The following is a 15962-nucleotide window of genomic DNA, read 5'->3' on the forward strand; positions in this document are numbered from 1 at the left end:
TTATTCTACTGTAATGTAGCATTTCATTCTCAATGTTGTTTCATGGTCCAAAATGGTGGCTAGAGCTCCATAGTCCTTGTGTCAAGAGGATAGGACAGAGAAGGGCATGCCCCATGCCCTGAAGGACATTTCTCCAAAGTTGCTCTCACACTTCTACTTACATCCCATTGGTCAGCACATAGTCACATGGCTACCTCTAGCTGCAAGGGAGGCTGAAACTAAAGTCTGTATCTCGGAAACTATATGTCCCAGCAAAACTTGGCAAGACCGAGAGAACAGGATATTAGGAAATGGATAGCAGGCTCTGTCACAGCAAGGTGTAAAGAACAGCAGTAGAATGAGCACCTGTGTGCTCACCACCAGGTTAAAAAGTGGAGCATCCCCAGTACATTGAAGCAGTTGTGTGCCATCCCCCACCCCAGACAAACACTCTTAAATTTTATGTTTGTCATTCCCTCGCTTGACTTCACAGTTTTACCACATCCGCATGTATTTCTAAACCATCCATAACCTAATTGTATGTGTTTTTCACCTTGTGATAATGGAATCATACCATGTTTATTTTTCTGCAGCTTGATTATTTTTGTTCAAGGTTATGTTTGTAGAATTCAAGTGTGTTAACATGTGCAGCTGTAATCCATTCACTTTCACTGCTGTATAATATCCCATTATATTAATATACTACAAGGTGCTATCATTCTTCTGACAATAGATATGTGGGTTATTCCCAGTTTTTTTGTTGTAATAAGTAGTGCTTTTATAAACATTCTTATATACATCTCCTTGTGCATATATTTCTCCAACACACATTTCTAAAAAAAAAAATTCTGAGTTGTGGTGTATACACTTATTTTGATATCATCAAATAGGGTTTTCATAAGAGAAATACAAAAGATCTTCATGCTCCAGGGGTACTAATGTTTGGCCCAATGCTCACGTGTTTAGGAGAATAGAGGTGTGTGGTACGCTCCCTGCCCACACACACAAGTGTGCGTGCACACACACACTGACTCACTCATGTATTTGTTCAACAAGTTTTGTCAGGTAGCCATTATCACTCATTTAAAGGCACGCCATCAATGTAATAATGATTTTTTCAGGAGAAAAGAGACACGTTGCTGTGAATGAACCCATCAGTTATAAGACACTTCCTGATGTCAGAAACATTGAAATGTGCCCATGAGCATCTTAGAATCAAGGAAAACACGGTATATTCAAAAAACTCTCTAAAAGAAGTTCTGCCCTTAAGGAGCTTACAGACTTGCAGCTATTTGTTCCCAAAAGAAATACAGAACAGATCAAAGCAGATACAAAGTGCTCAACAGCTCTGCTGCCCTAGCCAGAGTGTGGTCCCCCAGGGGCCCTGTAGTATGGGCACCACCTGGGAGCTTATGATAAACGCAGTCTCAGGGCCCACCTCAGACCCAAGGAATCAGAATCTGGCTTAATGTGATCCCCAAGTGATTCCTATGCCCATTAAAATCTGAGAAGCACTGCATGGAAGCACAGGGGAGGAAAGAGTCCTGCCAGCTGGGGGGCAATCAAGGAAGGCCTCCTGAAAGAGGTGTCATTTGAAGAAGAAAGAAAAGGCAGACTACATTTATTAAGTGCCTGCTCTGGGTTAGGAATTGCACTGGGGCCTTCGCTTTCATTATCTCCTTGAGTTTTCAGAAGTAATCCCCCTGCCCCTAGGCAAGGACTAATATCGCTTTCTTACAGAGAAGTATACTGAGGCACAGAGCTGTCACATAACTTGCTCAAATCCACACAGCTGAGAGCTAACAGAGCCAGGCTTAGAAGCCAGATCTTGCTCAGTCCAGAGCCCAATCTCTTTCCCCACATCACACATAAAGAACTAAGAAGTAGCCATGGAAACAAGGATCAGGACCAGAAACAACAGGGATTGTATGATCATGTGCTCATGATTGTGGTCAGCCCCTGAGAGCTGAGGACTTCTGAGAGGTAAGAGCTCAGATCAAACAGAAAGAGCAGATTCAGGGCGGGCAGGCACATCTTCTTACCCCATTCTAACTCTGCCCAGTGTGTAGCACATAGTAGGCATTCAAAACTACCCACTGAGTGAATGAATGGATGAATGAATGAATGGATGGATGAATAAACAAGCAAACCCAGGACAGTCACACAGGCTGTTGTGTCAAAGCATCCAACACCAGCCAAGGCAGTGCTGTGCTGGGGGCTGGGATTCCAGCAGGAGCTCACCAGGCACAGCCCACCTTCCCTGAGGTCTCCCGAATCCCTACTGATAGGGAGGACCCTGCCAGGAAAGCAGAAAGCCAGAATCAGAAAGGTTTAAAACACAGAGAATCAGCTCCCACCAAACCCCTCATTTGCTTCACTTAAAAAATTACTCAGACAGCCTCCTCCCCATGCCCCAGCCGCTCCATCGTGCCCCCGCCTGGCTCCCGGGCTGCTCCTCCATCTTCCCCTGAATATGTGGGAAATAAAACAGCGTCTGTTCAGCCCCTAATGACCAGGTTTATGAGGAGCTTATTGTATCTAAAGAAACAAGACAGCAGTTGGTGTGAGATATTAATGTGCTTTTTGCAGAGCTGATGAAAACTCCTTTTAAACGGCTTAATACCTGCAAGCTGAATTCCCAGTCTGAAACGGTAAATTCCTGGAGACAGAGCTGTGGCAGCCTGAGGCACAGACCTTGGCCTCTCCGCCTCGGCCGGGCCTGAAGTCACTCGGCTTTGGGGTTGGCAAGCCACTGCTGCCCCCTGGGATGCAGCGTCCTGGACATGCATGGTTGTTAGCCCCTTGGCTGGATAATTCCTTTTAGTTTGTGGTGGGAGAGTCTCCCCTACACCCCCCTCCTCCAAAAGCTCAAAGCCTTTGCCTGTGGGGGGAACAGGCAGTGAGACGCCCACCCCCCCTCAGTTTAGCCTGGACTCTGCAGGGCCTGGTCCTGTCCACCTCTCCCTTCATCTCCTGCCCTTGCACTCACCATCTAGCCCTCTAAATGGGACCAATCTTTCTGCAAACCTCCAATCCCACTCATTTGTCATGACTTTGCAACAGCTGAGACTTCATCAGGATTTCCCTTCATCCAGGGGTGTGCTGGTAAATGTTTAACCACCGGCTCTCTGACCTGGGCAGTTGGTGGGGGGTGGGCCTTGATTTGTAGCATTTGCCAATTGCTGTGGTGTAAATACTCCCACAATGGCTGGTTTCAAGCTACTAATGAAAAGAAGAGATGCTACCATTTGGCTCCTGTGAGCTGGCACAGGCAACACACCTCTACCTCCTGGCTTTCTCTCAAGACCCGCTACCCCAGCTCTGCCCTGAGGAACCTTCTCTGACCCCCGAGACAGTTTGTTCCCTCCTGTGTGTCCAGCACTTCCCTGACTGCTCGTGCTTGTCCCTCCTCCTAGAAAGCCCTTCTCACCCCTCCACCACTCCCTCATCACACCCCAACACGTGCACATGTGCACACACACACACACACACACTCACATGCCACACACACACATGCCCCCTTCTGTGTGCCCAGACACATTCTGCTTCCTCTGTCACAACACACACCCTGCCACACAACAGCGTCTGCTTTCTGTCTCCAACCATAGACTGCAAGTGCTGTGAGGATGGAAAGTATATCTTTTTCTCTGTGTCCTCGGGAGGTTGCACGGAGCATGGCACACAGTTGGTGCTACATAAATGTTAGCTCAACTACTGTGTTCCCATAAGGGCTTGTACATCCCTCTAATACAGGATGTGAGACATTGCACTGTAGAAAATTCTGTAGTTTCTGTCTTTCCCCCTACAAGTCCCTGAAGGGCAGAGATCAGGTTAGATTTAACTCCACTGCCCCAGGGCCAGGCGCTTAGCCAACCTTTAATATCTACTGTGGGGAGAGAGCCTGCCTAGGAAGAAGCCAACTGAGAGGAAAGTCAGAGATAGACAGAGATACCAGATTTCTGAGCACCTGGATCCATCTGTGCCTGAAGCCATCACAACGGCTGGGCTTGATTACCACCAACCAGAAAGATGTACAGTTAAACTCTAGGCTGGCATCAGGGACACAAGATTACTACTCTTCACTAACCGCAGTGATGTCTGTTGACATAGATGTCCTACAAAACTTAAATTTCACCAGTAGTGATTGAGTGCTGCTGCTACCACCCCTCTTCTGAGGCCACTACCACCACAGTCAGATGAATCCAGGGCCCAGAGAGCTCCAAGTGCTCCTGGAGACCCCACACGTTCCAGCCGACCTCACAGGCTCATGGCCACCACTGGTCTCAGAGGCCGTTTGGACCATTCTCACCACGACCTGCATCCCAGTTTCCCCATCACGTCTCATGACCCATTGCTTCCCAAGGGCTCTGTTCATCCCTAGTCTGACCCAATCTCCAACTTCCCCCGCCTCCCAAATCCTTGCCCTGGGCCCTCTGGAATGTATGTCCTGGTGTCAGCAGGATCCCTATATTTGCAGCCTCTTCTCCCTGCTCTGATGGAATCTGGCTCTCCAATGAGGACTCAGCACCCCTGCCACCTCTCACATGGGATGTTTGAATGCCCACACCCTGGGCCTCCCTGCCCCCTGCTGCTCACCACTGTTTCCCTGCCTCCCTCCTGGCTGCAGTCACTCACTGACTCCCAGGCATTGCCTCATTCTCTGAGTGTGGCACAGGCTGGCTGCACCCTGTCTGGTGCTGCTCCTGCAGTCATCCTCGGAGAAGCCACGGTCAGGCAGACATTCCTTCCAGTTCCTGGCCTTGACCCCTCACTCCCCAGCCAGCCTGCACCAATCCTACCTCACTGGTTGTTAAATACAGAAATAGTGTTGTACCAGTCAGTACCCCCTGAGTGTAGGGAAGAGGGCTGGGTGCTCATGGGTTGTGATGGGCAGAGAAGGGCTGGAACTGAGGCGGCCCCATCTCCTCTCCCTACTCCCCAAGGGTGGGTGGAGGATTGAGCTCTAAGGCCCTGCAGCTCTACCAGCTCTGAGGCCCAGCCTGGGCACATCTGGCCCTACAGGGGGTGGGTAAGGGCACAGGAGCCAACAGGAGAAGCAGAACCTTCCTGCTGGCCCTGAGTGGCCGGATGAGAGTGCTCCCTCCGAGGCTCTGCCCTCCTCCCCACCCCACTCCCCCTACCACTCCCTGCACCTCCACGCCCATTCCCAGCCCCGGTCCCCTGGAGCTGCCCTGCACAAGGGCCAGTTTCATGGAGCCGTCCTCCTATTGAACAGCAGTGGACAAGCTAGGAGAACATTTTGTACCCACTGAGACAGAATGACTCTTACTGTCACAGGGAAGTTTTGGAAGCATCTGGTGTGGCTCCCTGTGTCAAATCATGTCCAGACAGGGCCGTCATTTATCCCGTAACAGTCTCATCATCCAAAGATCACACCAATAATTTCTTAAAACAAACCAGTGATTTGAGACTTATTAGAGTAATTTGATGAATCACTTGCATTTCAGTTTTTAACTTGGTAGACAGTTCTTAATATATACTTGACATATACAGAAAATAAGAGCAACGTTTTAGTTTTGCCTTATATATTAATTTGTATAACCTTTCTGGTTGCCAAATACTTTGAATGTTGTCTCTGCTTCCACCCAACCTGAGCCACCCACATTGGTGGTCTCACCCCTGACCTTGGCATTACCAATAACCGTACCTCGTCCACAATCTGCCTTTTGCGCCCGTCCCCTTCCTGCACTCCCCTCACAAACCCCCCTCCTGGTTAAAGTCAACTCACCAACTATTTTGCACCTGTACCCAGAATATGGCCAGAGAAAACCACAGAATCTCCAGAGGGACCTTCAGACCACCGACACATATGCTTCTTGTCACACACACTTCACAGCCTGCTCCATTCCTCCTCCCACTCTCATGAAGAAAATTTCACTTCCCTTCCTCCTTCCTCAAATCTCCAACCCTTCCTCCTCCTCACTTTCAGCAGAAGGACCTGCTTCCCATTTCATCAGGAAAATAGAAGCAGCCAGAAAAGAAGCGTCCCGAGCTCCCCCCGTGTCTTCCCATTCCCACACCTGCACCCACAGGTGCCACCTGCCTTCCTGGCACACCACTATCCACTCTGCACTGAGTCCTGGAGCTCATCCCCTCTCACATTGCTCCTGCACTTCTCCCTCCTCTCTGTAGGTCATCACTTCTTCCCTCTCTACTGGAACATTCCCTCGACATCACAATCCACAATACAGAGCAGCCAGCACTAGCCAGCTAATGATGCAGTACAGGAGGGCAGAGGGGGCTTTTAGGGGAAGGAGACAACTAAGGATGTGGTGGGGGCTGAGGAAGCAATATTAGCATGTGCAAAGGTCCTGTGGTAGGAAGGAACATGGCAGGAAAGTGGGCCAAGATGCAGAGAGAGGGAGGAAGTGGGTGAGAGGTGAGACCAGAGAAGGAGCTTGGGGTCAAGCCCTGTTAAAGATGTAGAGCTTTCCCTGAGAGCATTGGGAAGCTGTGGAATGTTTTAAGCTGGAGGTAGCATGGTCAAATTTTCATTTTCAAAGGATCACCATGATTACTCTGACAGGCGAGATGGCAGTGGGTGCAGGTGGCAAGTGGGGAAGCTACAGCAGTCATCAGTACAGCAGGATAGTGGCCTGGTGGTGGGTGGTGCTGTTGATGGAGAGACATTGGTGCATTTGAGAGAGCAAGGAGCTAATACACACGAGACGTGGTGAAGGATGGAAGCTGCAGGCAGGAGGAAGAGATGTCGGTGGTGACAGCTGGGCTCAGGCTTGCACATGGCTGAGGCTTGCACTGGGCACAGGCTTGCACCAAGCCAGTGGTGCCTCCAGAGGACCAGGCTTGAGGGAAAGATCATGAGTTCAGGTTCAGACCTGCTGAGAGTACAGTGCCTTTAAAGCATCCTCCAAGAGACATCAAATAGGCAGTTGGAGACCCAAGTCTGGGCCTCAGAGCAGGGGTCTGGGCTGCTGATCCTTTCGTAAAGTCTCCCCACAGCAGCTCTGGAGCCCTTCTCCTGTGCCAGGCACTGCTCTGGGAGCCCACAGTCCACAGAGCAGCCAGGCTTCGTGGGCAGCAGTGCGGGTGTGGCCCCAGCATGAGGCAGAGACGGGAGGCACCCCCTATGAGCCCTTGGCTCTGGGTTGAGCTCTGTCCCCAATTTGTTAGGAGCCTCGGGGCACGTCTCTCCCAGCCTCACCTCCTGCACGGAGTCCTTATAAAGATGCCTGGCACCGAGTTGCCAAAATATTTGTCAGATTGAATTGAAAGAAAATGAAAGTGCTTTGCAAAGTGCTTTTCAAGTACAAGGATTTGTGATTTTAATAGGGAGAATTTTTTATGCTCATAGCAGCTGGTATGAAGACTTTTCTCCTGGAGAAGGAAGAGAAGGGTGCATGGTGGGGTAGAGGGCACAGTCACTAGGGGCAGGAGGAGGACAGAGGGGAGACAGCGGGGGGCGGCAAGAAAAGGCAGAGCCCAGGGACACCACTCTGAGTAACCCTCCAAAGCTTCAGGAAAGTTTCCAGAAGTCCCAGTGTGCTCTGGGGAGTTGTTTTTCTTGCAGAAGGCAGGAGAGTTGGTGAATTTGACAGAGACAGCTCATGTGTGAATGGGGGCAGGGGTTCAACCCTCTTCTCCATAATATGTAGCATATAATAATAGCTGGAAATACCTAAAGTGCTTATACTGCTATATAATACGTAAGTATACCTGTGTACTACATGCACAGGTATATATAATATATACAGGTCTATGTAATAATGCCTTCAAATTCCTGAATAATATCTATCTCTAGTACATAATAAAACCTACTTCTGCTTTATGAGATATGAAATCTCAGGACTCTGTAAGAAAATAAATTGCTAACACGTATTGAGGACCGTATTAATCAGGTAATAGTAGCTACTGTCACAGAAAAACCCGATATGTCAGTGTGGCTGAACATAGTCAGAGCTCATTTCTCTGTCACATCAATGCCCACAAGGACTTACTGTGCCAGGCCCTGTTCCTAGCATTCTATACATGACAACTCAGTTCATCTCCACGACAATCTGCAAGGGAAGAATTCCTGTCATCTCTGCTTTCAGAAAAGGAAATTGAGTCAACTCAATGAGGTTGCGCTGGACCCAGGCAGTCACCACTGTGTGTTCCTTCCCAGCACAGGCTCAGAGAAAGGGAACAGACATTTGTTGTGCCTGAGCTGGTGCTGGGGACACAGTGTGTGAGAAAGGAAGCTCTCAGGAGACTGACACTCTGGTGATTGTGAATTTCATTCTGTCCATCGGTTTTTCCAAAAGTTGTATTCGACATTTCACTCACTGCTGCGGTGCTGTGCTAGGGTCTTCACCTGAGCCAGTTCTCACCTTCTCAGCAATCACCGAGAAAATACTGAGTCAAAAGGCATTATTTTGAGCCCTCCGTCTCCCAGCCATAAGTACTTACTCAAAGCATTAACCCCCCTAAGCCTCAGTTTTCTCATCTGTAAAATGAAGATTATATTACCCCTCTCAGTGGCCTGTGGTAGAGCCAAAATGAGTTGTGGTTCAAGAACCCAGCCGAGGGCCCAGCCCCCAGTGGGGGTCAATCCCCCCACCCCCCAAAAATTTCAGAGCTGTTGGGGACTGGGGATGGTGAATTTCATGCAAGGGCAGATGGGAAAGTGTTTTGCAGGCTCGTCTCAGGGGCTGTGGGAATGTCTGTCGGTGTCAGTCTGGGGGCTGCCTTCTTTGGAAAGGGACCTGCTCTTTCTCACAGACAAAATGCAGGGTGACTCCCAGCCAAGTGTGGGGCACAGAGATGGGATGATGAGCAGTTATCAGCCTCCTCGATGGCAGTCCCCAGCCCCAAATCAAAGCTCCGCTGCTGCCAAGCTTCAGCTAATCCTCGGAAGCCTCAATGCAGGGGTGAAGGTAGCATTTTGAAGTCTTAGGCTTTAGATCCTCTCCGCAGGGCTGCGGGTGTGTGTGTTCTGATTCACCAGGCAGATGTCCAAACACACAAAGCGGTACCTTCCCTCAGGGGCGAGGGAGAGGGTGAGCGAGCTTCAGAAAAGCCAGAAGTCGGGAAGAGGCAGGGGGGTCCTAAGCCCCCAGAAAGCGTGATGTCTCATGTGCTCCTCCCTTTGCTTTGCAGGGAACTTCAAAGGTCTGTGCAAGCAAATCGATCACTTCCCAGAGGATGCAGATTACGAAGCTGACACAGCAGAATATTTCCTCCGTGAGTGCACACAATTTTTTAATATCCCCACCAGTTGTGGGTCCTGCCCTTCTGTACTTCAGGGAGCCAAAGACCAGGCCAATCTAGAAGCCCCTGACACAGCAGAGGACAGGAAAAGGCCAAGCCTCTCTCATTCCCTCCCTTTTGGAGGGCAAACCTTCATGCATGCTGGTCCCTCTGCCTGCAACAACACCCTTCTCTCCCCTTCTGCATCTGGCAAAGTCCTACTCATCCTCTAGGTCTCAGCTGAAACATCACCTCCTCCAGGAAGCCCTATGTGCCTCCTGCGTGGGTTCCTGGGGCACAGCACTTTTTCATGCTGTGGGGTCTTTGTCTATTTGAGTAACTATCTCCCAACTCTGCTAGGGCAGGGAATCTCCCTGTCTTGTTTGCCATTATATTCTCAGCCCAGCGCTAGGCACATAATAAAAGCTCGGTTAAATATTTCTTGAGAAATTGACTGAAGAAACCCATCAGGCAGTGCCAGATTGGAACTTCTGCTGCAAAAAAAAAAGATTTTTTTTTTCTTCTCCCGCAAGCCAAGTCAAAGTTAAATCCTGATGTAACAGCTGCGATCTTAAATCCACCTGAGACATATTATCAAGAGAAAGCATTTTGAGGCGCCAAGGAAATTTCTCAAGCATCAGCAAAAACTAACAAGGCTACCCGTTTGCCAAGAAAGGGATTTCCCGGAGAGGGGCTGAGAGTCCTCAATGCCTGGGACAGGAAAGCTCTCAGGCCAGCTCTTCCAGACAAGGTTTGCCCTCCGCCCAGGAGCACCCCGCCTCTGCTCCCAGGCGCCCTTCCCTCCCCACAGCAGAGTGGTGAACATTACCCTCACATCATGTTGATGAAACACGTAGGAGGCATTTTATTATATGGATCACCCTGTCTCTTTCAATAATTACTCCTAACATCAAACCCAGCTCTCAGGTCAGCCTGGAATCTGGTTTCATCGAAAAGCCCATGGAACGTGAAGTCAGCCAGGCAGCTGGGAAGAGAGAGGAAGGAAATATGATGCAATTTGTAGATTTCTTTTTTAGGGAAAAAAAAATCATACCATACTTGTCGTTTCATTTGACGAATTAATTCCCTCAAGACATTGCTCTTAAGTGCAATTCCTAAAGAGCCAGTTGGTTGCTATTACCATGTAAGGCCACAGGAGCCTGGCAGTGTGGAACACATGGCTTGAGCACCTTCTGTATGCCAGACCCTGTGCTCAGTGCGGGGGAGGCCAAGATGGGTGAGTGAGACATGGTCCCTAGCGCCCAGAAAAGGACAGCCTGATGGGTAGGGCCCCCAGAGTAACAGTTCCACTTGGGAGACACAGCATGGCAGAGATGAGGCTGGATATAGAGGTAGAAGGGGTGAGCCAGGCTGAGCCCCACACCAGGAGCTGCACTCCTTGGGCACAGGTCTCATCTGGTCCAGCACAGTGATGATGTAATAATTTATCAGCTAGGCAGTAAGTGCCTTGGGGCAGATAATTTGTCTCATTCATTTAGCTAGGCAGTAAGTGCCTTGGGGCAGATAATTTGTCTCATTCAGCAGAGGCCTGAACTATAGCAGGTGCTCCATAAGGGCTTTTTGTTAAATAATAGAAAGATACAGGATTCTTCAGTAGCAATTCCTACCAACTCTATGCCTCAGTGTCCTTATTTTGAAAGAGCTTAGAATGTTTGGGTCATCTTGGTGTCCCTAGACAAAACACTTGGACTCACATTAGCCATGTAAGACTCCAATGATCTGATGAGAGTTCACTTAATCCAACACTATTTCTCGAGCATGTATACCAGGGCTCAGCAAACTCTTTCTGTAAAGGACCAGATAGTACATATTTCAGGCTTTTCAAGCCATGCAGTCTCTGCCCAACTACTCAGCTCTGCCCTTCTAGCACAAAAGCAGCCACAGACAATATGAAGCACACGAATGTGGCTGTGTTCCAGGAAAACTTAACTTTTTTTGCAAAACCAGGCAGCAGTCTGCATTTGGCAGAGTTTGCTGACCCTTGATCTATAACAAGCTAGTCCTGGGCTAGACAATAAAACTAATTTTTTAAAGCTGGAAGACAGGAGTTGCTATCATTCTCTCTGAAACTCTAACCTGGTTGGCGAGAGAAGCTAGAAGACAGGAATGATTTTTTCTAGAGGAATCCCCTGCCCTGCTCCCCACTCGCCACCCCCTTTCTGATTTAGAAGCCCCTCTGTTGGCCTTCCCGGCACCCTGCCCATGTCTCCATCCCAGCCCTCATCACACTTTGCTGCACGTTTACTGGTTCACACTCAGCATCCTCACAAGATTATGAGTTTCTTGAAGGCAGAACTATGTCCCATTCATTTCTGCGCCCCAAGCCCCCAGCCCAGGGCCTGGCAGGGAATCAGTGTCCAATAAAGCAATTTGTTGACTGAGCAAGAAAGTGACTTGGTGGGTGAACAGATCAACGTTCAAGCATATGATCTGGTGCCGCAGAGGAGAGCTGAGGGCCAGAGAGGTGGGCGGAGCTGCTCCCGCAGGTGGGTGGGGCTTTGGCCCAGGGAAGTGGGAGGGGCTGCACCTGGGGTGGGCGGAGCCTGAGTCAGTGCCCAGTTCAGGTCTGTCAAACTGACCTTCACAGCTTATGCAGCACTTGGGAGGCTGTGAGAAGGACAGAAGCAACTCCTGTCTCTGAGGGCTAGCTCTGTGGTCTGGAGACAGACCCAAGGACCCTAATGTTTATGCCGCAGAGAGGGAAAGAAGGAAGCCTGTGGTGCCGTGGAAGCCTGCCCCCTAACCCAGACCAGACGAGGTCATTCCAGAAGAGCTCCCTAGAGAAGGTGGCACGAGAGCTGAGACTCAGACTCCAGAAGGGTTCACTCATTCATGCCCTCACGAGATTCTTGCTGAGCACTCGCTGTGTGCTGGGCTCTACTGTCAGTGCTGGGGATCGAGGGTGAGCCAAACAAAGCTGGCTTTGTGAGGATTGCGTTGCCTAGGAGGAAACTAGCAAGTGCAGACACCCTCTCCCTGCCTCTGCCCCTGAGAGAGTTTCAGAGAGTTCTGGGAGGGGGTGGAGTGACGGGGGAAGGGTGTCACTTAGATAAGGTGGGCAAGAGAGCTTCTCCAAATGAAGAAAGGGAACGAGGTGAGAGGATTTCTGGGGAAGAGAGTGCCTGATGGAGGGAATGGCGAGAGCAGAGGCCTAAAGCCCTGTCTGAGGATCAGAGGGGAGGCCGGACACAAAGCATGCATGGGGGATGGCGGACGGTTCCTACAACATGAGGTCAGACAGCAGAGGAGCCTGAGCACGGTGGGCCTGGGGACCAGGGGAGAAATCGATCTCATTTTACGTGTGATGGGGACCACAGCAAGGCGGACTGACAGAAAAGTCAGCATGGCTGCTGTGCGGGAGGGTAGATGATAAAGGCTGAGAAGGGAGGCAGGGAGGCCAGTTGGGGGCTGTCGCAGTCGTCAGGTGAGAGGTGATGGCAGCTTGCACCAGAGTCAGCCGCGGTGATGGCTAGGAGGAAGGAGCTGTTTGGGAGGCAGAGCTGACAGGAGTAGGGGCAGCCAGTGATGGGGGTGGGCCATGGGGCAGAGAGCTACTGGCACAGGGCACAGCTTTGGGTTTCTAGAGGACAGCAGAGGACTGTGAGGAGGATGGGGGTCGGGGATGAGAAGGGCGGGGATCCAGGAGGGTGGAAAAGGCTCACAAAGAGAGACACCAGAGCTCTGTCTGCCCAGACCAGGCATCTCTGCCTTTGACCTTCCAGGCACAGCCTGCCTCAGTCTCAGGGGCAGTGACTCAGAGGGGCATGGGAGTAGGCAGGGGAGGGCTCCAGAAAGGCAGCTGGAGTTCCTGCCACTACCACGGTCAGCTCCTGCTGCTACCATCGGTCTCTGCTCACCTTAAGGCAGGATCTGTCCTGCACCAACTCTAACTCCCAATGCCCAGCACAGAGCCTGGCACAGGGCAAGTGCACTCCTAGAATGAACCAAGGCCTGAATGTGTATAAGTATGGGACTGCAGGCCTCACTAGGCAGTACCATATCTCCCAAGAAACCCTCTGGATGTCTTTTCCTTGGCTCCTTGGGCCAACTATCTTGGTACTCAGGAGGGCACAAGAGGTCTGAGCTGCCCAGAGGGCAAGGGCCCTTTCTGGCATCCAGCAGACCTAAGTTGCAGTGTCAGCCCAGCCCCTGATCTGCATTATGCCTTCAGCTCTCTGAACCAAGTCTCCCATTTGTAAAAATGGGGAAATCACCTACCAACTGGGATCATGGTGAGAATAAAGGAGGTGCAGGCAGTCAAGGGCCTGGGATAAGGTCTGAGATGCCCACCCCTCCCTGCCCAGCCCCATGCCTCCCCTCTTTCCTCACTTGTGTGTCTGATATCAAGTTTGAAAAACCACTTGGAAGCAGATTATATTTATTTTTAAAACTTTATGAGTTTCTCTGGGAATTCACATGCATTTGTTCACTCATTCAACATATATTTGTTGAGCCCGTACTATGTGCCAGGCACTGTTCTAGATGCTGGGGATTAAGAATTGAACAAAACAGACCAAATCTGTGCTCCAATGAAAGGAGACAGACAATAAACAAATAAGTAAGCAAACATAAGCACATCTTATGTGGTGCTAAGTGTTCTGGTGAAACAGAGCAGGGTGCAGGAGCTGAGAGGGCAGGTGGAGACTGCCGTTTTATAGAGGATGGCCAGGGAAGGCTTCTCAGAGGAGGAGGCATCCAGGGTTTGGTGGTTCTCTCTCCCTCCCAAAAAATGCAAACTTATGTGACTGTGGATGGAGTTATGGGCTTGGGGATAGGGATGGAGGTGACAGGACAGGGAACGAGCAGTCAAACCACTCTTCTCCCCACCCCATCCCCCCCAAAACAGAGTCCAATCCATGCAGAGCATCTGCTAGGGGACTTGGCCCTTTTCCATATTCCTAAATGGCTCCTGAGTTAATTCTTCCCAGAAAAGCAGAGGTGTGAGCGAGGTGGAGCACGGCCCATGCCTTGTCCCCACTGTTACTGGCCTCCAGGGTGTTCCTAAACTCAAGATCACTGTATAATGAAAAACTGGACCAAGCTGAGCCATGCCAGGAATGCACATCCCTGGGGCCCCTTAAACTTCCTATGACGTCACAGTGTCCATGAAACAAGTGTAGCTTCTTCCTTACTTGTGAGTGTGAGCAGTTCACACATTCCACAAATGTTTATGGAGTGGCCTCTGATGCCAGGCCCTCTTCTAGGTGCTGAGGATATGGCAGCAGGCAGAAACAAAGACCTGGTGCTCAGGGCACATGCAATCTACAATAAATGAAGTTAACAAGTGGATCATATAGTATGTCATACTGTGATGACTGACATGGAGAAAAATCAAGCAGGAAAGGGGGGTAGGGAATTCCAGAGTGAGGGTGGGGTCGGGAAAGTCTTCACTCAGAAGTCTGAGAAAAGACCTGAAGGAGGTAAGACAGTGAGCTCTGTGGATATCTGGGGGTAGAATGTTCCAGACAGAGGGATTAGCAGGTGCAAAGGTCCTGGGGTGGGAGCAAGCCTGGAGTGTTTGGGGACTGATGCCAGTAAGATAGCATGCAGTGAGCAAGGAGGGGAAGGAGAAAAGTGAGTGCAGAGAAGCTGCAAGCACCCTGTGGGTCGTAACAAGGACGTAGGGGGTTGCTCTGATTGAGAGACAGCATCTTACTTTTGAACAAGATCTCTGGTTGCTGTGTTCATAAGAGACTGAAATAGGACCAGGGCAGAAGCAGGCAGAAGAGTTAGGAGCCTGCTGCGATAATCTAGGCAAGAGATGATGGCAACTTGAGCCAAGGCGGTAGCAGTGAAGCGGGTGAGAAGGGATCAGATGCTGGAAGTATTTGCAGGGACGGCGTACAGGGTTTTCTGAAAGGCTGCATGTGGATTTTGAGGGAAAGGAAGGAGTCAAGGATAACTCCAAGTTTGTGCCCGTGAGGGACAGCAGATTGGGACTGGGGCTCAGTGTCAGCCACATTAAGATGAAGATGCCTATGGGATTTCCTGGCGCAATGTCTAGTGCTCAGTGTGCGCCCGGAGTCTGGGGTTCACAGGAGAGGTCCTGCCAGAGAGAGGAGTTTGCAAGTTGTCAGCATGCAGGTGATGTCTAATGCCATGACACTTGGTGGACTCACCAAGGGCGTGGTGCAGAGAGAGGAGAGGAGGGGCCTAGACACTGAGCCCTAGGACACCAAGGTTGAGAGGCCAGGAAGCTGGGGAGGCCCTAGGGGGCTGAGGAGTGGCCAGTGAGGTGGCCTGGGTGACTCCTACCATCCTTGTCCCACCAGCTGACTGAGGATGTAGCACAGACAGGGAGGAGACAGAATGACAGAAGGCATGGCCTGGCAGGAGTCCAGAGCTCATCTCCTGGGGTGGCAAGGAAGTGGGGCTCGCTTGCTCTCATGCCAGCACGCCAAGCTTCAGACATTGTACAGCGCCTCTGGGAGGGCCTGGCAGAAGGAAGGTACCCAACTAACACCTGATGGGACAAATGAATGAATGAATGAACATTCTCAATCCCTGGTCTCTGGGAGTATTTGAGGAGTCCCACAGCCTCTCCTGAAACGTAGAGTGCAGGGGCTGACCAGTGATGGGGGAAAACAGCCATATGAGCCCCTCATCTCCACTCTGAGTCCCCAACATCTGGGCCCCACGAAGGCGCAGCTAGTACAGACCTCGCCCCACCTGTGGCTGGCTTTCCCAGCAATGAATGGTGACCAAAGTGTTTTTCCAGCCAGCACTGTGGGCACATCCACTGTGTCCACTGTGGT

General features: G+C 50.6%; 1 protein-coding gene across 1 annotated transcript in view; it reads left to right on the forward strand.

The window, feature by feature from the left end:
• Positions 1–15962, forward strand: part of CACNG2 (calcium channel, voltage-dependent, gamma subunit 2) — a 117711-nt gene that overhangs the window by 89664 nt on the left and 12085 nt on the right. Inside the window, exon 2 of the mRNA XM_008583855.1 lies at positions 9097–9180. Within this exon, the coding sequence (XP_008582077.1) occupies positions 9097–9180 (84 nt within the window). The remainder of the gene's footprint in view (positions 1–9096; positions 9181–15962) is intronic.

Source organism: Galeopterus variegatus, unplaced genomic scaffold (genome assembly GCF_000696425.1).
Source record: "Galeopterus variegatus unplaced genomic scaffold, G_variegatus-3.0.2 Scaffold3067, whole genome shotgun sequence".
Classification (NCBI taxonomy): domain Eukaryota; kingdom Metazoa; phylum Chordata; class Mammalia; order Dermoptera; family Cynocephalidae; genus Galeopterus; species Galeopterus variegatus.